This window comes from Vombatus ursinus, unplaced genomic scaffold, assembly GCF_900497805.2.
Source record: "Vombatus ursinus unplaced genomic scaffold, bare-nosed wombat genome assembly UNPS02014818.1, whole genome shotgun sequence".
In the NCBI taxonomy this organism is placed as follows: domain Eukaryota; kingdom Metazoa; phylum Chordata; class Mammalia; order Diprotodontia; family Vombatidae; genus Vombatus; species Vombatus ursinus.
This window is the reverse complement of record NW_020954596.1, coordinates 9,063,385-9,087,049: the sequence shown is the minus strand read 5'-3', so window position 1 is coordinate 9,087,049 and position 23,665 is coordinate 9,063,385. Positions and strand designations below refer to the sequence as shown.

General features: G+C 34.9%; 1 protein-coding gene across 3 annotated transcripts in view; it reads right to left on the bottom strand.

Annotated features, from left to right (window-relative positions):
- The window catches only part of FAM193A (family with sequence similarity 193 member A), a 225,216-nt gene that overhangs the window by 88,798 nt on the left and 112,753 nt on the right, over positions 1-23,665 (bottom strand). For 2 of the 3 annotated variants that reach the window (XM_027836376.1, XM_027836377.1), the window contains exons 1-3: positions 20,244-20,462; positions 1,665-1,831; positions 520-687 (exon numbers count right to left, since the gene is read on the bottom strand). In XM_027836376.1, the coding sequence (XP_027692177.1) occupies positions 520-687; positions 1,665-1,831; positions 20,244-20,366 (458 nt within the window). In that variant the 5' untranslated portion in view covers positions 20,367-20,462. Of the gene's footprint in view, positions 1-519; positions 688-1,664; positions 1,832-20,243; positions 20,490-23,665 lie in introns of those variants that run through there. The other variant, XM_027836378.1, reaches the window with a different exon arrangement.

Sequence of the window (23,665 nt, the reverse complement as noted above, 5' to 3'; positions counted from 1 at the left end):
GTCTCTTCTCAGCAATGCAAAGATCTAAGACAACTCCAAAAGACTCATGATGTAAAATGCTATCCACACCCAGAGAAAGAACTATGGAGTCTGAATACACGTTGAAGCATACTATATGCCCTTTTTTTACTGTTGTTTTGTTTTGTCTTTCTAGTGGTTCTTCCCATTGGTTCTAATTCTTCTTTACGACATGACTAATGTGCAAATACATTTAATATAAAAGTATATCTAAAGTCTGTATCAGACTGCACGTCATCTAGGAGAGGGGGGAAGAGAAGGAGGGGGCGAAAATTTAACACTCAAAAGTTTGTGGAAGTGAATGTCAAAAACCAAAAATAAATTTTTTTTTTTTAAAAATTGGAAAAAAAAAAGAACGGAGTGATAATGGAGATAAGAGGTTCTTATGCTGAATACCATATGAATTAGTTTATTTAGGTATAAGAAAGGAAGATAGAAGCCATTAAGACAATAGTTTGTTTTCTGGGACAAACAAAAAGGGGTGGGGGAAAGAATACATACCTATCCACGAGCTCTTTCATGCCCTCTTTATCAGGAACTAGAGATTGGTCTTGGTCATCTGCCAAAGGGGTTCCAGCTTGACGATATATACATCGGACCATATATCGCACTTCTGACCAATAATTCTGAAGCTGCTGTGATTCTCGTTCAGTCTCTGCTGAAATTTCTCTGTTAAACATTAGAATCACATGAAACATTTATTATACCATATTGACTAACATACTACCAGAAATTACGATATTGAAGAACAGGAATATGAAAATATAATTCATTAAAATATTTTCTGTCTCTTGGACCCAATGAGGCCGCATGAGGCCCAATGGAGGAAAGGTTAAAAAGTTCTGGGTTATGGAAAAAAGAAAATCAAGAGGCTACATATTACACTGTTAAGGATAGAGAATGTTACATTTTTGCCTTTACACCCACAGTACTTGGAAAAGCATTTAATATATAACAAGTGCTTAATCAAACTGATGTGAATACATGAAAAGTTATTAAAAATAGAAGGCCAGTGATGAACAGTTCTCTCCTGATATCATGGATAAAATCAGGAAATTTAAGTCAGCAAGTAGGATTTTACTTAGACATTAGGAAGAACTTGTTAATGAATGATAATGAAATGAAAAAAATTATTTTAAGAGGTTACAAAACCATCTATCCCAAGAAATTTCTAAAAGCATGGCAAAAGATTTTGAATGGGATAAGCACAGTTCTATCAGGGGCCCACTCCTGTTGTAAGACTTCATCATTCTCTGACCACTGCTTTTATTATTTTTAGCACCAATTAAGGGCTTAGTTTTTAAACTTTTTATGGGAAAAACTATACTTTATAAAAACCATGTCTTATACTTCTTGAATTAATTACTCAGCATTAGGTAGATCGTAAGAGCTAAATAAATACTTGACAACATTATTCTAAAAATTGCTGTCAAAATTCACAGTTTATTAGGTTCACCAATACATGTTTGGTATTGGCACCACCAGATATTTTAGTGAGCCAGAAACTGGTTTGCTTCGTATGAACCTAACAACCTGATATTTTATTTTCCAATGATTATCATGAATGAGTTTATCTTAGGTTTTTTTGAGCTGAAACCACTCTGTAGGTGATAAGCAACCAAAGAAAAATGACAAATGTCTCTCACCTTCGTTCATTACATGCCTCACAATTACATGCTATATCTGAAGGTGTGGAATTATTGAGATCTGCAGAGGGTACCGTCTGTGCTCCAACAGTAATTCTCCCTCCTCCTACTGATTCTTGCTGTGATCCACTATTTCCAAGAGGGGTGTGCAAAAGGAAATCTTGGCTCTAAATTTAAAAACACAAACACAAGACATTCAGAAATCAAAGTAACCATTTTATAGTTACTAAAGAGAAAATAATATTTTAAAATTTTTAAAATTTTATTTAAAAAACAATTGAGGGGGCAGCTAGGTGGCACAGTGGATAGAACACCAGCCATGGAGTCAGGAGGACCCGAGTTCAAATCCAGCCTCAGACACATAACACTTACTAGCTGTGTGACTCTGGGCAAGTCACTTAACTCCAATTACCTCACCAAAAAAAAAAAAAAAAAATTGAAAATGTAGCATATGCTCTATCATCACCTAAGGATATGCTTAGACACAAAAATTATTCATTGCTTTTGAATTTCTAGAATGCTATAATCATAAAGACCCTCCATGATTTTTTTCACCTTCATTTACAAAAATGTCACAAACCTCATTATTCCAGAAACTTATAGTAATCTCTTGTTTTCTAAAGTACAATCTTGAAGATTACAACCATATGGATAATTTAGATGATGTTAACTGACATCAAATTATATGGGGACAAAAAGCACACTACAAAGTAACCAAAAGTCAAACTATTTTAAAGCATTCTAAGACTGCATATAATGAAAATGTCCAACCTTGAAGTGCATGTCCTAAATACACAGATAACTAAAATATACAATAGCTGTAAAATAGACAGGATGAGCTTTCATCGTTATTTATAACCATGTATTTAGTGATAAAATTCAGAAATAGTATTTGTTAGGTCTAACATTTAAGGTTCTCAAACTTATTTGGCCTAGTGCCGCCTATTTAAAAAAAAATTACTCAACACCCCTCTGGAAAGCTACTTTCTTTAACCCTTTAACAGTTTTTTAAAAAAAAAATTTGCATCATTTCTATATATATATATATATATAAACTTTTTTAAAGTATCTTAAATTTAAGAATTTATTGTAAATTTGTAGGTTTTTTCCTGCACTGTAATTTTAATGATGCAATAGTGTATCATGTAACCGTATAGCATTATACTGTAAACAAGTCAATACATGCACATATTCCTGCTGGTACATGCTGGACTTCTCGACAATGTGTGACATACTCGCCTGCCAACACTTGCTTGTTAAGACCTGTTAGCAGATTTGACCACTAATGGTTATGACTTGCATTTTTGTGTGTGTTTATTTGGAAAATAATGTAATCACTATGACTTTAACTCTGTTACACAACAGATGAAACATGTATGAACAGTTTTTCAAAATTGTCTTCTCCTGTTTCCTTATGCTTCCACTGCCCCCTTATTTTTATCCAATGCTCCCCAATTGCACCCAAGACTACTACCCTTGCCCTAGCTTGTTCCAATGCCTCCCAGGGGGTGGTACTGCCCACTTTGGGAACCTACACTATAGAGAACTATATTCAAGGAAGTGAAAACCACAGTGCTATAGACAGAAAAAAAAATGCTATTACTAATAACTTCCTCCACTAAAATTCTATCCTACAGGAAAAAGATTACAGTTATTTATTGAGGGCCAACTGAAATAAGGTAACACTTGTGTAATGGCCCAAATCAGTATAGTTGCATATATTCCTTCATAAACCTAGAACAGCACACATGTAAGACCTGAGAAGGAGAATGATCCATAACGGCAGAAATTCACTTATATTGTGTCGATCTTTTCATCAGAGACCAAACCAAATAAATGGCTAAAATGGCCTTTCTCAGCCATAGTACTGTTCACATATTAATCCAAATCATACAAGGATCAGTAACAGCAAAGGTAAATATGGAGATTTAAGTTCAACAAAGGCATTTCCAAGGGGTATATAAAATGTCTTAAATGAAGATCAAATGAAATAAACATTTTTCTACTGATATAGTCTCTACACCATTTTTTTCTCAGAAGAAATCACAGTGTTCTAGAACACTGGAGTCTCTTTAGTGAAATTCAGAGTAATGAGAATTAAACTGGCTTAAACATTCATAAAAAAAAAAAATTCAATGTCCATAGTACAATAAACCCTGACAATTGTCAGAAATGAAGAGGAGGAAATTATGTTGCATTGCTTTTGGGGAATTCTACAGTACATTTAATGATCACAAACTATCTACTATGGCAAAAGCTTATAGGCTCAGTATACCTGCAAATCATGGAATGAATATAAAAGACCTAAAATTACCAGAGACATTTAGGAAGTAGAACTTCTAGCAAGACAGAAAAGAGAATGCTTATGAATAAGTTACTACACTACCTAGATACAGTTTCAAATGTGCCAAATGAAAAAGAAAAACCAGATAAAAGGGGTAAATGAGGACTTTCACAGGAAAACATCTGAAAGGAAACTAAGACAAAAGAAACAGGCAAACACAGAAAGGCCCTATTACTGTAGATAAATAGGATAAAGAAAGTGGAAAAAATAAGATTGTAATAACATATTGTAATAACACTCAGGAAGTGAGAATGACTTTAAGGCAAGACTCTCTAGGATTGTTTAGAATCACATTAGCAAGACAAAGAGATCTGAAACAATATAAGATTAGGAATAACATTACTTAAAAGAAGAATTCAGAACGAGTGAAAATCGACAAGGTAGAAGATTTTAGAATATCAATGAATTTAGTGGATTTGCATAGGAAAATATGAAGAGAACAAAAACAAATGTAGAGATAGAAAAAACAAAGTGAAATAAAGAAATGACAAAATAAGAACTTCAAATCTCTACAAACTTCGCAAAAAGAGCTCAAGTTTTAGATCTAAAGCAAAAGTCTGAAAATTTTTTTAGTTTCCCTAAAAAAATATCAAGTACCAGAAAGCCTGAATACTGTGTTTCTGGAAATCATTCAACAAAAGCAGGGCTTCTTAAACTTTTTCCACTCGTGACCCCTTCAGTTGTGACCCACAGTTTGAGAAATGCTGAACAAAAGAACCTAGAAGCACTAGAAATATATGCAAAACAGAATCCACGGGCTGATAAAGAGGAACTCTAAGCTTAACTCACCTAGAAATGCAATCAAAAAAGCTCACAAAAAAATAGGAGGAAACAAATTATTCAAAAAAGCACGGAATGAAAAAAAATAACAAGAAAGAAAAAGGAAAGAAGGGAGGGAACAAGACACACAGGGGATCCTCATTATTGGAGTATTAATTATCTGAATCTCTCTCCTTAAGAGATTTTGAGACTGTATCTTGTTTTAGCTTCTACCTCTGATTTCAAGGATGTAAAGAACTCCAAACTAAGCAAACTTTTCTTACTACCAATGCACAACAGCAACTCTACTGTAACTTATTATCTCAAGAGAGGCACCTGGGGTGCTGAGAGGTCAAATGATTTTCCCAGGATCAAAGTCAATAAAGAGAGGAACTGGAAAGGTCTTCCTGACTCTTAGTTGGTTCTCTATACAATACTTTCCCATCAGAGGTTACTTAGTAAAGTAAAAACTGTCATAATGCTAAAACATTTGTGAATGTACTGACCACTTGTAAACATTAGTCATCACACCATTCAATCACCAGATTCTACTGTTACCACCAGCAACACATCCCTCAAACCCTGCCAAAATCTTTGTCAGTTTCTGACCGTCAGTTTGGCTTCAAAGCAGAATGATTCAAAAATTTAAAAATTAAAGACAGGCTCTTTGGGAAAATGTATGTAACCTTTGAATATTTTTACATAAATGTCCCTATTTATGATCTTGCAAAAAATTCACAGTTGAAGTAAAATGTTATAGAATTACTTACAATCCTACTGGAAAAATTATATGCCATCTCCTAAAACACTTGACTCCTTTTTCTTTTTATAATAGAGTATAATTGCAATTATAATAAATTATATAATAAATATAAATAAATTTTATTAAATAATGTAAAATAAGGTATCTTATGTGAGAGAATGTAAACATCTTGAGGGCAACGCCCTCGTCATTTTATTCTTTGTAACTTCAGTGTGGGGCACAGAGATGATATTTAATAAATATTTATACAATATATTCATAATGTCTAGTTTTATTTTTCAAGATGAAGTCACAATCAAACTTATTTTTCACTATAAACTATGAAATGTAGTTCAACATTTCACAAGGATTCACTTAATTTTATTAATTTTGTAGTTACTTTGAATGGGATTTTCGTCCTGGATTTTAAAAATTGCTATATGAAAATGCTATTTTTTTTTATTTTATAACCTGTAACTTTAATGAAACTATTGTCTCACCACTGTTTAACCACGATAACAGCCTTCCAACTCCCTTCTCTTGCACTCATGCAGATATCCTCTACTTAGAATGTCTCATTTAAGAACTGCCTATCCAATTACTGTCCATTTTGATATCCAAGTTCTAAAGTTGTTTCTTCCAAAAAATAATAATAGTAGTGCACAATTACAGAAGTGCATAAGATTTACAAGTCACCTGTGTATGAGTAGGGGGAGTGAACTGTTAAGTGATCAGCCTATGTTCCAGAAAGAAAAGATTGCTGGAGAGGGAAGGGAAGATAGGAAATCAACCACCATGTCCTATCATAAAATCTAGGTCTGATAATATTGGCACAACCTAGTTATGACCACAGCATATCTGTCCAATTATTTAGTTCTTCCTTTACTTTATGAGCACTGTATTGTACTTAACTTTATTTTGTGTGTTGGACAAATTCGCTACGAAGGTCACATACATAGTGGGAGAGAGGGGATCTTTAATTTTGATTCCAGCTCTAAATTCTATAATCTTAAGATCTGAGCCACAGGCTTAGCTACCTCAAACAAAGTCCTTTTCCCTGGGAGGCAACTTGAGGTACTAGAGCACACATAGGCATGGAGTCAAGAAATCCTGGATACAAATTCGACCATGGGCAAATCATCTAACCTCCCCAAACCTAAGTTTTCTCATCTGTAAAACAGGGATTGTAATGACACTGATACTAATTGCCTCACCAGGTCACATCAAGCTTAAATGAAAATATATACATAAAGGGCCATGTGAACTTTAAAGCATTAATGTTAGTTATTATTAATGGAAGTGAAATAACTAACATTTATTGAACCTCTCAAAATTGGTAAGATATTTTACATTATATAAATTATCACAAAAGGGAATTTGTCTACAAAAGTATCTATTACATTCATGTAGCACATGATCGCTTTTAAAGCCCCTTTACAGACCTAAACTTATTTCTGACCCTAACAGAACCGTAACGGAAAGGTATAAAATACTTTTACAGACATTTTACAAAAGAGAACATACAGGGAAATATAACTTATCCAAAGTTTCACAATGACTCAGTGGTAAAACAGAAAAAAGTCCTTATATACACAAAAATACATATGGTAGCATTTTTCTCAGATAGCAAAGAATGTGAAACAAAGTAGATTCCAATTGCTTGGGGAAGAGCTAAACAAATTGTGGAACACAAATATAAAGGAACATTATTACTATGCTATAAGAAATGAGGAATATACAAAAACAGAGAATAGAAAGATCTTATGAGCTCATGAAGAGTGAAGATGCTTAAGGACACAATATACATAATGACTACAACATAAACATTAATAACCACAAAAAATTGAAAGTTGTAAAATTATAAAGAACAAGCATGTCTGCAAAGAAAAGCTATGAGAAAATATACTCCCATTCCTTTGCAGAAGTGGGAGGTCCTTGAGTGAGATACATTACACATATTTGCAGACTTTTTCAATATTATAATCAGTTACGCTGAATCTTTTCTTTCTTGTTCCCATGAAAATATTGTTCTATGTGATGATAACTCTCTGAGAGTGGAAAGGGAAAGATATAAAGGGAAATTATGATGATGTAAAAGGCAAATATCAGTAAAAACTTATTTTAAAAGACATTCTTTTTGTACAAAAGCTTTTTAATTTTATGTAATTAAAATTTACTTGTCTTTGACAATCTGTCTCTTTAATTTTTGGATTGCTTAGGGAAATTTTCAAAATATCTGAAATATACTTTTTTTTTTTAAAATGATGTGATCTTTTATATTTTAGGTCATGCATACACTAGGAGCTGCCTGTGGGTATTTGGCGTAAATTACTGATCTAAACAAAATTTCTGCCAAACGATCACCTACTTTTTCAAGGCAATTTATGATAAACGGGGAGTCATAATCTGAAGGGCTTATGTACAGGGTTTTGCTGAACACTAGACTGCTGTGTCCAGCAATTTGTTCCTGTGTCTGGCTTGCCTACTGTGTTCCAGTCATCAGAATTAATAAATATTTACTAAGCACCTACTATCTGCCAGGCATTGTGCTAAGCAATGGGTATTAAAAAAAAAAAAAAAGGCAAAAAATAGTCCTTGCCCTAAAGAAGCTCACAATCTAATAACTGCAATAATAATGTCATTACTTTTATTATTTTTTAAACTAGTAGCAATTAGTTTTAATGAATACTGCTTTATAATATAATCAGTGAACTGATAATGCTATTATTCCTTCACTCTTTATTTTCTAATTGCTATTTTCCTTAAGACTGAAGATATCCTGTTCCTCCAAATGAATTCTGGTATTTTGCCTAATTCTATATAACTATCCTTGGCAATCTGAGTATTTCACTGAATCAAATAATTTAGGTAGAGTATTCATTTTAATATGTTAGTGAATCATAATCATAAACAATGGTTTGCCACTCTATTGCCACTTCATTTGTTTCTGTAACAAGTATTGTATAGCTGTTTGTCTGGTTAACTTCTGTGAATTTTTACATTTGTATTTATTTTTCCAGAATTTCTTAATCATTTCTTTTTCCCATCATTTGTTTCATTTCAAGGCACTTACTCTTTAGTTTTAATTACTCACCCACTTGTAAGTAAACAATTCTGAAGACTTTTATTTGTGAAACAATGAATACCTTAAGGAATCCCCTCAGTTTTCCCTCTTGCAACCAATCTTAAGTAATTCATATAATGTATCAATTTCATGGTACATACATTTTACTAGAAAACACACACACATACAACCAAATGAGTTCTGTCTTTGCTCAAGTCTATCTGTTCCTATAATTTATGCATAAAGACAAAAAAGGATATGGTGAACTATATATAGTAAACTATATCACCACCACTGGGTCTTACTATAAAACATGAAAGTGACAGCATTTTCAGTTATGAACCTCTTCTTTTTCTAATTTTTTAAAATTAAAAATAAAAATGTCAATAAAGACATGAAAATCAGTCACTGGAGAAATGGAATGCAGAAAAATACTGTCAAATGTGTCTTTTATTTACTGTAAACTTAAATGTATAACTGATGAGCATTTTCTGTTTCCCTAATAACAAGAACTCAGTTTCAACAGTTTCTTTGAGATTTTGTGAGTTAAGTTTTTATAAGTTATGTTTGCTGATTTAAAAAAATTAAATTTATTTCTATAAGCGTTTATTATGGCTCCTTCCTAAAGTGTCCTCCATTAACCACTGAAATAGAAAACTAAAATCTTCATTAATAAACACGCATAGTCCAACAAAATTTCAACATTTTCTATTTCCAAAAAATGTATACACAGTACTGAAAAGTGATTTAAGTATTAGCTCAAATTAGTCATATAATCAATATTTCTCCAACTACTTAGGTCTGCATTTCTTTCTTTTTTTTTAAGCCAATTGGGGTTAAGTGACTTGTCCAGGGTCACACAGCTAGTCTGAGGCCACATTTGAACTCAGGTCCTCCTGACTCGCTGGTGCTCTCTACATTGAGCCATCTAGCTGCCTCTAGGCGCTTTAAAAAAAAAAAATAAATAAATAATTTTTTTTTTTGGTCATGATTTTCAAACAGTCTGATAAATCTTAAATTATCTCTCCTTACCCATTTTCCAAATCAGTTGTTTTTTACTTTTTAATCTATTGATTTTAGTTAAGTATTTCCTGCTCATTCATTGTTTTCTGTGTAGTCCATTTCAGTTTTCAGGGCATTTAGCTCTTCACTGAGGTTTTTCATCATCTGTTCTAACCTATCAATTCTCCTTGGCATTCTTCCTTCTCTAGCTATTCCATTTTATTATCTCTTGTTTCATATTCTTCCAGTTATTCTTACCCTTGTGGCCAGGACATTTTTTTTTCTCTCTGAGGTTTTACTTGGATTTAGTCTCTACTTTGGGGTTTATTCCCTGTGTACCTGAGCATTTCAGTATTTATGCCATGATTTGTTTCGTTTGCTCATCTCAACAGCCTCAATAATTAGGTTGGGGAAGGAAAAAGGGAGAGTGCTTGGGTCAAGATTTGCTCTTGCATTCCTGAATAGCTTGGTCAGGCTATGCCTGGTCCTGAGTGTGGTGATCAAGAATACTGTCAAGGGACTCGAAGTGCTCTCCCACACTAGGCTCTTCCCTTTTGCCAAACGGCTCAGGAACAGCCCTATATTAGGCTCTGCCTAGGGCCGTTCTCACCCCCCTGCTGGGCTCAGTAGCCTCCTCCACACTGGGTTACTACCATGGGGTTTCTGAGTCAGCCTGGGATAGTCTTTCCCTAGGACCAGTCTTCTGGTACTTTTGCCATATTGAACTCCATTTGGAGCCCTCCTTCTCTATGCTTTTTACCTACCTCAGTTTGTACCTTAGGGTTTCTTCAGGATTCTAGAGGACCTTCTGTGTAGCTGTGGGCGAAATGGATGAGTCTACAGGTGATTTTCCTTATTTATTTTTGACTGGTACATTCAAAATTTTTTCTGGACTGTTTGTGGGATCAAAATTTCTCTAGCTCTTAGCACATCACCACCTTACTATCTTTTATAAGTGATTTGTGTCAAACTGATTTCTATCCTGCTACTTTAATGAAATCTTTAATCATTTGTATTTCTTTCTCTGATAATTCTTTGCGGTTTTCCAAATAAGCCACAGTAATAATCCTAAGTCATAACTTGACAATCACTCTGAGAACATTTCTATCTTTAATTTTCTCTGCTGCCTTATTGCTAATAATCAGCATTTCTAGAATACATAAAACAGTAGTCAAGAGAGGGATCATTCTTGTATTTACCAAATATTTACTGGAAAAAAAAAATCAACTGTTTCATTACTCAACATATCCAAACCAGAATTTTTTATTTTTCTGCAAACCCCCCTGCCTTGAACATTCTGCTTTCTCTTGTAAGAAAGCTTTTAAGTTTTAAATATATAATATCGACCTTGTCACTAAGTGTCCTTCCATTCTTATGCTCCTAAGGGATAAGCTTAAGTGAGTATAATATTTTATTAAAGGTTCTTTTTTAAAAATTCATTTTAGGAAGTAGACATATATAAATATTTTTTGTTGTTCATATGATTATAAATTAATTTCTTTCTTAATTTTTTTTTATCTTTTTTTTTCTTTTTTAGGCAATTGGGGATAAGTGACTTGCCCACACAGCTAGTTAAGTGTCAAGTGTTTGGTCTGAGGCCAGATTTGAACTCAGGTCCTCCTGACTCCAGGGCCTGTGCTTTATCCACGGTGCCACCTAGCTGCCCCAGTCTTACATTTTTTATATCAATCCAATTTGATTTATATAAATAAGCAATTTTTTGGATATATGGCTATAGTCCCTATACTGACATAACATTTAAAAACTACATCAACATCCATTAGTGTGATTGATCTACTGCTTGTTTCACTGCTTTATTCCTTCTCGTTTGAGTACAAAGTAATATATTTGTCTCATAAAAGGAGCTTGGTAGAAAGTATTTTCTTAATTACTAAATGGTAAAGATGAAAAGTCATTGGAATGGTAGTAGGTTATAAAGGTATTATTAAAATGCTGTTGGATTTATGAATTAGTCTAAACATCTGGGAAAACAAGGTAGAATCATGTTAGAAAAGCCACTAAAATATTTACTTGTGATCCAAAAACATCACAACTGGGAATATATAACAAAAAGGTAAAAAACAGAAAGGTCCTATATGTAAAAATACGTATAGAACATTTTGTGATAACAAAAAGCTAGAAACAAATTCCAGCAAACTGATAATGAAAGATAGTCTCCCTCTTCTGGGGTAAGGGGAAAGTTTAAAGAGAGGAAAGAAGATGAAGGTAAGGTGTAGACTATTACAAACCTTTAAGAGTGAGGACGTAGGGAAAACTAATGTTATGACCCTGGTTGGGAACAGAAGAATAATGATGCCTTCAAAATAAAGAGGAGAGGTGAGTTTGGCAGAATAATAATGAATTCTATTTTGGATATGTTGAGTTTAAGAAGTATATAGGTCATCTAGTTTGAAATGTTTAACAGGAAACTGGTGAGGCAAGACTAGAGCTCAGTAGAAACACAAGGGGAGGATTTTATATAGTGTTTTACATAGTGCTTTAAGGTTCACAAAAGTGCTTTACAGATACTATCTCATTTGATTCTCACAACCCTGGAAGGAAGATGCTATTCTTATCTCTATTTTATAGATTAATCAATAACTCAATCAACCAATACATACTAAGTGCCTACTATGTTGCAGATACTGTGCTAAGAGCTGGGGATACAAAAATAGACAAAAGACAGTCTTGGCCATTAAGGAACTTACAATCTAGTCAGTGTACAACATGTAAAAAAACATACAAAAGCTAAATACATGATAAATAGGAAATAATTAACAGAGGGAAGGCATTGGAATGAAGAGGGGGTGGAAAAAAGGCTTCCTATAGAAGGTAGGGTTTTAATTGTGATTTAAAGGAAGCCAGGGATATCAGGAGTCAGAGCAAAGGAGAGAGAGCATTCTAAATAATGCCTAGAGTTGAGAGATGGAGTGTCTTCTTTATGGAACAATTAGGAGGCCAGCGTCATTGGATCAACAAAGTCATGTTAAGGAATAAGATGTAAGAAGGCTAGAAAAGTAGGTGTGAGCTAGGTCATGAAGGGTTCTGAAAGCCAAACTAAACATTCTGGATTTGCTCTTGGAGGCAACAGGAAGCCACTGGAATTTACTGAGTAGGGGGTGACATGATCAAACTTGGATTTTAGGAAAATCATTATAGTGGCTGAATGGAGGATGGACTGGAATAGGGAGAGACTTGAGGCAAGGCAGACCCACCAGCAGGCTATTGTAGCAATCCAAGTGTGAGATGATGAGGTCCTGTACCAGAGTGGTGGCAATGTTAGGAGTTTGAGAAAAAGTAGGAGAATCTGAGAGAAGCTGCAAAAGTGAAATCAAAAGGCCTTGGCAACAGCTTGGATATTGAAGGGTAGGGACAGGAGAGATAGTGAGGAGTCCAAGATGACTCCCAAATTGCAAGCCTGAGGATCTGGGAAGATGGTGTTACCTTCTACAATAACAGGGAAGGTAGGTCATGGGAAAGGTTTAGGGGGAATGATAATGAGTTCTATTTTGGACATCTTGAGTTTAAGATGTCTATTAGACATTCAGTTCAAGATGTCTCAGAGGCAGTTGGAAATGCAAGACTGGAGGTCAGCAAAGAAACTGGGGCAGGAAAGGTAAATTTGAGAATCATCAGCATAAAAATGGCAGATAAATCTATGGGAACTGATGATATCACCAAAAGAAGTAGTAGAGAAGGAGAAGAAAATCATGATAAAAAGAGATTATATGACCTGCCCAGTGTCACAGAGCTAGCATGTGTCTGAAGCAGGATATGAACTGAGATCTTCTTGACTCCTGGTCCAGCACTCTAGCCAATGTGCCATCTAACTACCTTATCTTGAGTGACCTGAATAGAGATGATAACTGAACCCAAAGGAGCTATTGAATTAATTAAGTATATTGCCTAGTAAATTGGAACTGTTCTTAGTGGAATAATGAATAAGTAACACTGAAAAAGTATGATGCAATTTGGAACTATGCTTCTAGTAACTATGTTACTAAACAGGACATATCCTTTTACCTAGAATAACACAAACAGACATATCTCAAAGAGATCAAAGAAAGAGGAAAAGAATCCACATGCGTAAAAACATGGTTTAATTATCTATAAATATGCTATATTGATTTAATGTTACTTGTGGTAATAATAGCTAGCATTTATATAGTGTTTTAAGTTTTTCAAAGCACTTTTTTTTTTCTTTTGGCAAGGCAATTGGGGTTAAGTGACTTGCCCAGGGTCACATAGCTAGTAAGTGTCAAATGTCTGGTCTGAGATCATATTTCAACTCAGGACCTCCTGACTCCAGGGCTGGTGCTCTATCTACTGTGCCACCTAGCTGCCCCTCAAAGCACTTTTGCAAGTATTACTTTATAACAACCTTTGAATGTAGGTGCTTATTATCACGACCTCCATTTTACAGATAAGAAAATTGACACAGAGATTAAATGTCTTGCTCAGGGTCACAAAGTTACTAAATGTCAAGCTGGATTTGAACTCAGCACTCTATTCAACTAGTTGAATGATCTTAGTTAAAAGTATCATTGTTGTTCTCTTTTTCTTATTCAGTTTCTTCCTTTTGGTGTCATCTCCCTTTGGGGGAAAAAAGATCTGTTAGTTGTACATTTCTGCAAAATAAAAGAAGCTTCCAATTTTTACTCAAATACCAGAAGTATTCAGGTTAAAAAAAAAAAGGGAACCACATTCTGAACTATCTTGTATGTGATTTAGATAACACACATCATTTCTTGCTAGTTTTTGAAGAGGCAAATCAAAGGTGAACATAAAGATAGACAAATCTTTATGATGAAAATAACAATCACATACATTAAACTGAAAAGATTTTGTACTAACAAAGCCAATGTAACCAAGATTAGAAGGGAAGCAGAAAGCTAGGAAACAATTTTTACAGTCAGTGTCTCTGATAAAGGCCTCATTTCTAAAATATATAGCGAACTGAGTCAAATTTATAAGAATACAAGTCATTTCCCAATTGATAAATGGTCAAAGAATATGAAGAGGCAGTTTTCAGAGGAAGAACTTAAAGCTATCTATAGTCATATGAAAAAATGCTCTAAATCACTATTAATTAGAGAAATGCAAATCAAAAAGACTCTGAGGTACCACATTACACCTATCAGATTGGCTAACACGACAAAACAGGTAAATGATAAATGTTGGAGAAGATGTGGGAAAATTGGAACATTAATGCATTGTTGGTGGAGTTGTGAACTGATCCAACCACTCTGGAGAACAATTTGGAACTATGCCCAAAGGGCTATAAAATTGTGTATACCCTCTGACCCAGCAATACCACTTCTACATCTGTATCCCAAAGAGATCATAAAAATGGAAAAAGGACCCACATGTACAAAAATATTTATAGTGCCCTTTTTGTGGTGGCAAAGAACTGGAAATTGAGGGGATGCCCATCAACTGGGGAATGGCTGAACAAGCTATGGTAGATGAATGTAATGGAATACTATTGTGCTATAACGAAATGATGATGAGTAGGCAGACTTCAGAAAAACCTGGAAAGATTTATCTGAACTGTTGCTGAGTGTCTGCTGAGCAGAACCAGGAGAACATTGTACACAGCAACAGCAACATTGTGTGATGATTAACTTTCATACATTTGGCTCTCCTCGGCAATGCAAGGATCTAAGACAACTCCAAAAGACTCATGATTGAAAAGGCTATCCATACCCAGAGAAAGAACTATAGAGTCTGAATGCAGATCGAAACATACGATTTGATCTCTTTTTTTCTTTTCTTATTTTGTTTCTTTTTTCTCATGGTTCCTCCCATTGTTTCTAATACTTCTTTACAACATGACTAATGTGAAAATATGTTTAACAGGAATGCATATGTAGAGCCTATATCAGATTTTGCATGCTGTCTTGGGGAGAGGGGAGGGAAATTTAAAACTCAAAAGCTTATAGAAGTGAATGTTAAAAACTAAAAATAAATAAATCAAAAAGAAAAACAGAAAATGTCAATCATTAAAATTCTAGTTAAGTGACTACCATATCTTCAAAACTTGATGTAGGTGTCACTCTCCTCAGTAATGCCTTTCCTGATCCTTGCCACACCTATCCCGAGCCTGTGCTCTTTCCCTCCTGAAACTTTCCATTTGGCCATCTTGTGTCCAGGTCATCACACAGTGGGATAAAGCTAGGAACTATGTAATTTGTTTTCTTCATATCCCCAGCACCTAGCACACTGCAGTTACTTAATGTTTATCTGTCTGAACTAAATTAAGAATCAAGTCTTGTTAGAATAATCATTTTCTTTTTTGGGGGTCAGGTTACTAGGCGAGTTGTTAGAAAGTATAAAGTATACCTGGATTTTAGTCACACATATTCATGATATTATTTTGGACAAGATTGAGGGATGTGCCTGGATGGCAATTAGGTGAATTCAGAAGTGGTTTAATGATTAGACTCAATAATGAAATGGAAGGAGTTGTTAATGTTATGTCCTAAGGATTTGTCCTTTACTCTGTGTGAGTAACTTTTATCACTAAAATGTAGGCAATAAGGGGCAGAAAGGCTCAAGTATAAGGGAAATATCCTATATAAGTTATCAAAAAGTGGATTGGGATGTCTCAGGACAGTGTGTTCTCTTTCATTAGATATTTTCAAGCAAACCTTCAATGATCCTATGTTAAGGATGTTACAGTAGTTAACTACTCCACAGAGTTCGTGTAGGGATCAAATTAGTTAAAGTATGTAAATAATTTTTATTTATAAATTATTCTTCTTCTATTGATCAGATATAGGTGAGTCTCTGAGGTACCAACAACTTAGAGCTGTGATATGGATGTACTTTAGGACTTGGGATTATATCTTAGAAAAGGGGTTCATAATTTTTTCTGTGTCATGGACCCCCCTTTGGTAGACAGGCAGGCAACAAACATTTTATAGGCACCTGCTATGTGCGAGGCACTGTGCTAAAGGCTGGAGGTACAAAGAAAGGCAAAAGACAGTCCCTGCTCCTCGAGAAGCTCACAATCTAATTGGGGAGATAGCATACATACAACTATGCATAAACAAGCTATATACAGGATAAGCAGGAAAATAATCAACAGAGACAAGGCAGTAGAATTAAGAGGAGTGAGAAATTGCTTCCTATTGAAAGTGGGATTGTAGCTGGGGCTTAAGGCCAGGAGGCAGAGATGAGGAAGAAGAGCATTGCAAGACATGCCAAGTGAAAATGCCTGGAATTGGGAGGTGGAATATCTTGTTTGGGAAATAGCAAGTGTCACTGTCAGTGATATTGGATCAAAGAGTACATGGGGGAATGTAAGGCATAAGAACACTGGAAAAGGCAGGGTGAAGTCTATGGACTCTGTTCTTAGAATCATGCATAAAATTAGAGACATAAAATTACAAAGGAAAAAAACTTATAAATATAATTATAAAAATAGTTTAAAAAAAAACAACTAAATTCGCAGACTCCCTAAAATCTATCTACAAGACCTACAAGGGGGTCTGCTGACCTCCACTTAAAAATATCTACTTTAGGGGGCAGCTAGGTAGCACAGTGGATAAAGCACCAGCCCTGGAGTCAGGGGGACCTGAGTTCAAATCTGGCCTCAGGCACTTGACACTAGCTGTGTGACCCTGAGCAAGTCACTTAACCCTGACTGCCTCACCAAAAGAAAAAAAAATGTCATAAGAGTGTCATAAAGTAAGCTGAACTATAGTCTCCACCTAAAATGCCCTAGCTCCTATAATTATTCCCTATTGTCTAAAAGGATGGTAGGAGAGGATTTATGTTCTTCAAAAGGAGCTTTCTTCTTCCTCCTCATCAGAAGGATGTATTCTAGGACATAAGCCCCTGTGGGTGTGCATGATTCTATTACATAATTCCAAAGTATCATTTACATTAAGATTAGAAGTCCTTCAGTACAAACAACTTTAGGCCAAAGACACTATTAAAAATAAATATAATTAAAACCTCTGATGGCAAAAAGTGAAGAGGAATTAAGAAGCATTTTGATGAGGGTGAAAGATGACAGTGTAAAAGCTGGTTTAAAGCTTAACAAAAACCCCCCAAGATACTGGCAATTGGTCCCATCACATCACTTCTTGACAAACAGAAGAAGAATAGAAGAAGTATCAGATTTTATATTCTTGGGTTCAAAGATCACTACAGATGGCGACTGCAATCATGAAATTAAAAGAAACTTGCTCCTTGTAAGAAAAGCCATGGCAAATTTGGTCAGCGTACTAAAAAGCAGAGACATTACCTTGCTGACAAAGGTCTGTATAGTCAAAGCTATGGTTTTTTCAGTAGCAACATACAACTGTGAGGGTTTGGACTTATAAGAAAACTTGAGCACCGTAGAATTAATGCTTTCAAACTATGGGGCTAAAGAAGCCTTTTGAGAGTCCCTTGACATCAAGGAGATCAAATGAGTCAATTCTTAAAGAAATTAATTCAGGCTATTCATTGGAAAGTCAAATGCTAAATCTGAAACTTAAACACTTCTCTAACAAGTGACAATGCTTATTCCAAGCCCAAGAAATATGCCAGTAAATGCTCCCCACATTCAACCTTCCCTCTCCTAATAGCAGACAATATTTTTAGAAATACATCAGCATAGCGGCTAGTATCAAGATAAAGAGCTTCTCTAAAAGTAAGCAACTCACTAACATCAAAGAATAAGCCTAAAGAAGAAAGTGAAAGAAGGAGCAAGCCAATGCTAATAACTATTTTTCTTTTTCTCTGCTGTCTAGAAACAGTAATGCATTCACTGGAACATGAGTAAAAAGGTCCTAGTTACTGAGTCCAGACAATTTATCCTTATGGGGGGAAGGAAAGAAAGGAGAGGGAAGGTCTAGTTCTCTTTATTTGGAGGAAATCAATGTATTTCCCAGCATGAACTCACAAGAGGCTTAGGAAAAAATAGCTAGTTCAAAAATCATACAAACAAGCTTTCTCCAGCACAGAATGGACTAGTACAGAATAACCTGGTTAATTTCGACCTCCCAGCTCCCACTCCTTACAGACATGAAAATACTATTTGTCAAAAAGTTATCTCATGTGGATGATCTTCATAAATTGAGTTCAAGTTTCTCTTTCAAAAGACTAGGATTAATACTTACAACATTTATAGGTTTAACCTAAAATAGAAAAATGGAAGTAAAGAGCAAAGACACAAAGACCTAGGAAAATAATAAATGGACAAGGGAAAAAATGCTGGAAAACTCACAAATGGAGACAATACTAAATCAGTCTCTTACTAGAGAAAAGCAATACTGAGACTTTAAAGAAAGAAAATGAAGTTGAAATTCTGAAAGGTGGTAAATTAAGGCTGACTTCTATCCTCCTTTCTTAGAATCACAGCACTATTGAGCCAAAAATAGTTCAGTAGTCACCTAATCAAATCCTGTCATTTTACTGATCAGAATGTTGAAATTTAAAGACATTAAGTAACCTGCTGAACATCACAAATATAACAAGTGAAAGAAGACCTGGGTTGTTACCCTCAGTTCACTACGAGAGTTCAGGCCTCTTACAATTTCACTCAGCAGCCTCTCTAACATAACCATTTATATCTTTCAAGCATATAGCAATAAAAACCTAGCATTTATTTTCAGTTCTCTGTGGATCTTCCATTTCTTCATATACTAGTCCCATTTTCTCTCAATTCTTTTTATCTTGCCCTCCCTTTATTTTTCTGTTCACCCATTCTGTTCATATCCTAAAGATTTTAGAAGTGTTCGAAGGATTTAGAGTTCAAAGGGACCTTAAAAATCATTTAATACAACCCCTTCATTTTACGGATGCTGAAACTGAGTCCAGTCAAGTGACTTGCCAAAGGTCCTACAAACAGGAAGCTATTCTGTTTTCACTCTGCCACCTTTTCACCTTTGGGCCTTTGCACATGAATGGAATGGACTCACCTTTAAAGTCTCATGTTTACAGGATGAAGTTCCTCCTTCCTCAACAGCCCAACTCAGAAGTCTCTCCTTCTCTGACCTTCCCCCAGATGAAAACTACCTCACTTTCTCAAATTTTTTCAAAGCATTTTGCCAGTGGTTCTCACAGGTTCACAGATTAAGGGCTGAAAGGGACTTTAGGAGATCATTTAGTTCACAATTTTCATTTTACAAATGAGGAAACTGGGCCCAACAAAGTGAAATTACTTGCTCAAGGTCATGCATAATAACAGCAACACTCAAGATTTCAAAGTACATCCTTCAATTCTAAATCCAAAGTGTTTTTCTGTGCTCCATGCATGCACATTATTTTGATCCCATTCTTCTTTTCATCATGATTATCTTTTCTCACCCCATCCAATTAGCTTGCAAGTTCCAAGAATACATGAATTTATGTCATAACTGTCTTTGTATACTTGGCATTTACCCACTAATAAGTGCCTTTAAAGGGTTTCATGAATTATAAAATACTTTTGTTCTAATAATTCAATTGGTTTCATTTACTTTCAATTACTTTTTAGTGCTTCTCATACTCCACCCCCAACCCTGCTTATATAACAATTATGACTCTTCAGCTCACTGAGCCAAATGTAGTAGTAATTTACTTCCTTGGATGATTTGTTATGTATAACACACACACAAAAACAGCAAGAAAACAGCTGGGAATATTTATTTCCAAACATACTCCAGAATATTCTTTATACCCAGGAACACTCACCATAAGAGATTGTTCCAAGGTAGCATGCCTCTCTTCTTTCTCAACTGTTCTTCGACAGTCTGGACATACCCAAAGTGGAAGATGCAGCATACTATTTGCTTTAGGAGATGTTGAAAGTGCCATTTTGCTAGAATTTTTAATCCCACTCTCTGAAAGTGAGGAATCTTTCCGCTCACTTCTACAAAGAAGACAATGCTCTCCAGTTGTATATGGTGCTCTCTGACCCAAGCCAAAAGTAAATGGAGTCTGAAACAGATTAAAAACGTTTACGTTTTCAACATTATAAAAACAAGTTCATCTTTTACCATAAATTAACATTTTTTCACTGTGCCACTAGGATATTCAGAAGGAATAAAAAGTCTATGCAAATGATTCATAATTATCTGAGTCAATATGTAGTTTTAATGTCCCAGAGCCTTACAACATGTCAAGTCAGATAAACCAGTCAGAATAAACACCTCATTCAGGTGGGGGCTTGAAAGTTATTCAATTTCTTTAACCTGTCTAGAAATCTTGTTTGCTACTACTCTTTACTGGTAACAGACAAAATAATGAGAGAAAGCATATGGAGAAGCAAACCTGCTGTTTAACAATTCAGGATAGCCTCCCCTTAATATTTCTATTCTCAAATTGTTCTCAGTTAACTAAACTATACTCCCTTACCCATCCAAAGGGAAACTGTTACCATTCCTTATTTCTTCCGGCTCCCCCTTGAAGTTACTAAGTAATGCCTGCTCCCAGGCTTTACAGGGAACTGCAACCCAGACTGATTTAGGAGGACATCAATATCACATTGGCTGAAGCAGTTTTAGGTTTTCAGACTAAGCCAAAGCACTTAAGCTATAAAATGGATCTCAAAACTTCCTTTTAGCATTGTTAAAGCTGTTATTTGCAGTAAGATTAAAACAGAGATGTCTATCAACACTAAGGAACTACTTAAGTAGATGAGATAATACAAAGAAGAAAATATGATTTGTGCTTAAAAAAAAAAAAAGAGCAACAATTGATTTAAATCAAAAGATGAACACATATATAATGCCCCTTAATCAAAATACCACTTCAGGTGATAAACTATCGTTTATCACCTTTAGATCTACAATTTAAAGCAAAGGAAAAAAAAAAGCTTTAAGACTAAATGAACAGCAGTACTTAACTTGTACATTAAGTGCTGAGGCTAACAACTTTAAGAAAAAGACAAATTATATATCCAGTATAATATGCCATACAAACATATGAACCTCTCATTCAAAGAACATTAAGTACATATGCTGTACTATAAAGGAGACAAGATATAAAGATAAATATGTAAGTCTTCAAGGAACTTACAAATTATGACAACAAATATAGGAAAAGAAGAAAGAAGATAAGAAAAGAAGAGGGCTAGATGCTAAAGTTATCAGCATAATTGACATTTACTAGTTGTATGACCCAGAATAAGTCACATAACCACTTGGTGCCTCTTTTCTAATGGGTAAAATGGGGGCAAGTATTTGTATTATTTATCTCATAGGATGGTTCTTTGTAAAACCTCAAAGCTCTAGATAAATGTGAGCTATTATCTATCATCTCATCTTCACTGTCAGATTATATAAAACAATCAACTCCTTGATGGTAGGGACTGAGTCTTATTTATCAGTTAATTCTCCCCCAGCTCTTAGTATGAACTTAATAATTCATAAGTACTTCTATAAAACTATTACATTAAAGCAATTTGGGACTATGAGAAGAAAGTAACAAAAACAGTCATAATTTCTGACCTAGAAATTCTACTATGAGACCTATACCCCAAATGATTAAAAAAAGGATACACACATACACATTTATAGCAATAGTTTTTCGTAGTAGCAAAGAACTGGAAACAAAATAGGTGCCTATAAATAGAGAAATGACTAAACAAGTTCAGGTACATGAACATAATGGAATATGTGACATAAGAAACATAAAATATGACGAATACAGAAGGATGAGAAAACTTATTTGAACTGATACAAAGTGAAATAAGCAGAATCAGAAAAAAATACTCAATGAGTATCACTATGTAAATGAAGCCATCCTCTACTCCTCTCTAACTTGGCCCTCACATTCAGTAAATTGCCAAATTTTGCAATTTCTTTCTCTACAACATCTCTCCCACAGATTCCCTTCTCTCCATTCATATAGCCACCACACTAGTTCAAGCCCTAATTATTTCTTGTCTGGATTAGTACGACAGCTTTCAGTTCTCCGCCTCAAGTCCCTCCTCATTCCAATTCATCCCCCACGCAGCTGCCAAGGAGATTTTCCTAAAGAATAAGTCCCACCATGTTGTGTTGTGGGTCAATAAATTCCTGTGGCTCCCTATCACCTCCAGGATCAAATTCAAAGTCCTTTGTTTGACATTTAAAATTTTTTACAACCTGGTGTCATCCTCCCTTTCCCTCTTCTTACACTGCACTCGCCTCCTTCACATACTCATTTGCCATTCTTCCTAAATGACACTACACATCCTGTCTCTCGGCCTCAGCACAGACTGTTAACTCATGTCTGCAATGCTCTTCCTCCCAAACTCTTAGAATCCCAGGCTTCCTTAAATATTTAGCTCTAGACTCCTCTTTTGGTCTGCATTTAACTGCTAAGTTTTGATTTCTATACTGAATCTGCCCCATTAGAAAGTAAATTCCTATAGAGCAGAGATTGTTTTTCCTATTTCTTTTTATCTTCAGTAATTATTGATGAAAAACAGTAACACAAATAATAAAAATAGAATGATGTAAACTTATAATGACAAGCTTGATCCCAAATAAGAGAGATGACAAGGCATCTTCCTCTACTTGTTGGCAAAATCTAGCATATGATGGAATGTGGCATGTTAAGGTTACAATGTTAGTTTTGCTGAAATGTTTTTTCCTCTCTTAAAAAAAATTCTTTGGTACAATGGTTAAAGAGGGAAGGATATCCTAGTAAATATACCTGCAGTGTGGCTCACAGAAGGAGATACCATGGTCCAACTAAGTCATCTACTGGTACCATCTTAAGTATGACCTTTCCTTAGACTTTGATAAAGAAAGTCTAGGACTCTGACATCAAGAGCTCTGCAAAGATCAGTGTTTCCCACACTACCATCCCAGCAGCCACAGCTGTTGTCAAAGCTTTGTACATAATAAGCATTTAATAAGAGCTTTTTGGTTCATTCACTCATTAGCTAAAATTTATTTTAAAAAGTTATCGTAATATCTTTTAAAAAGGCCTTCTTCCTTTCTCATCTCACCATCAGTGCAGAGGGTATATACCAAGCACTGGGGATATAAGGCTACAGAATTTTACAGCTGGAATTGATATGCTTTTATCTTTCTCATCCCTGAAATACCTTCAATTGATCTAACCATTCTTATTTGCTAACATCCTGTATCTCTCATCCTCCTGTCAACTAAATTCTTTGAGAA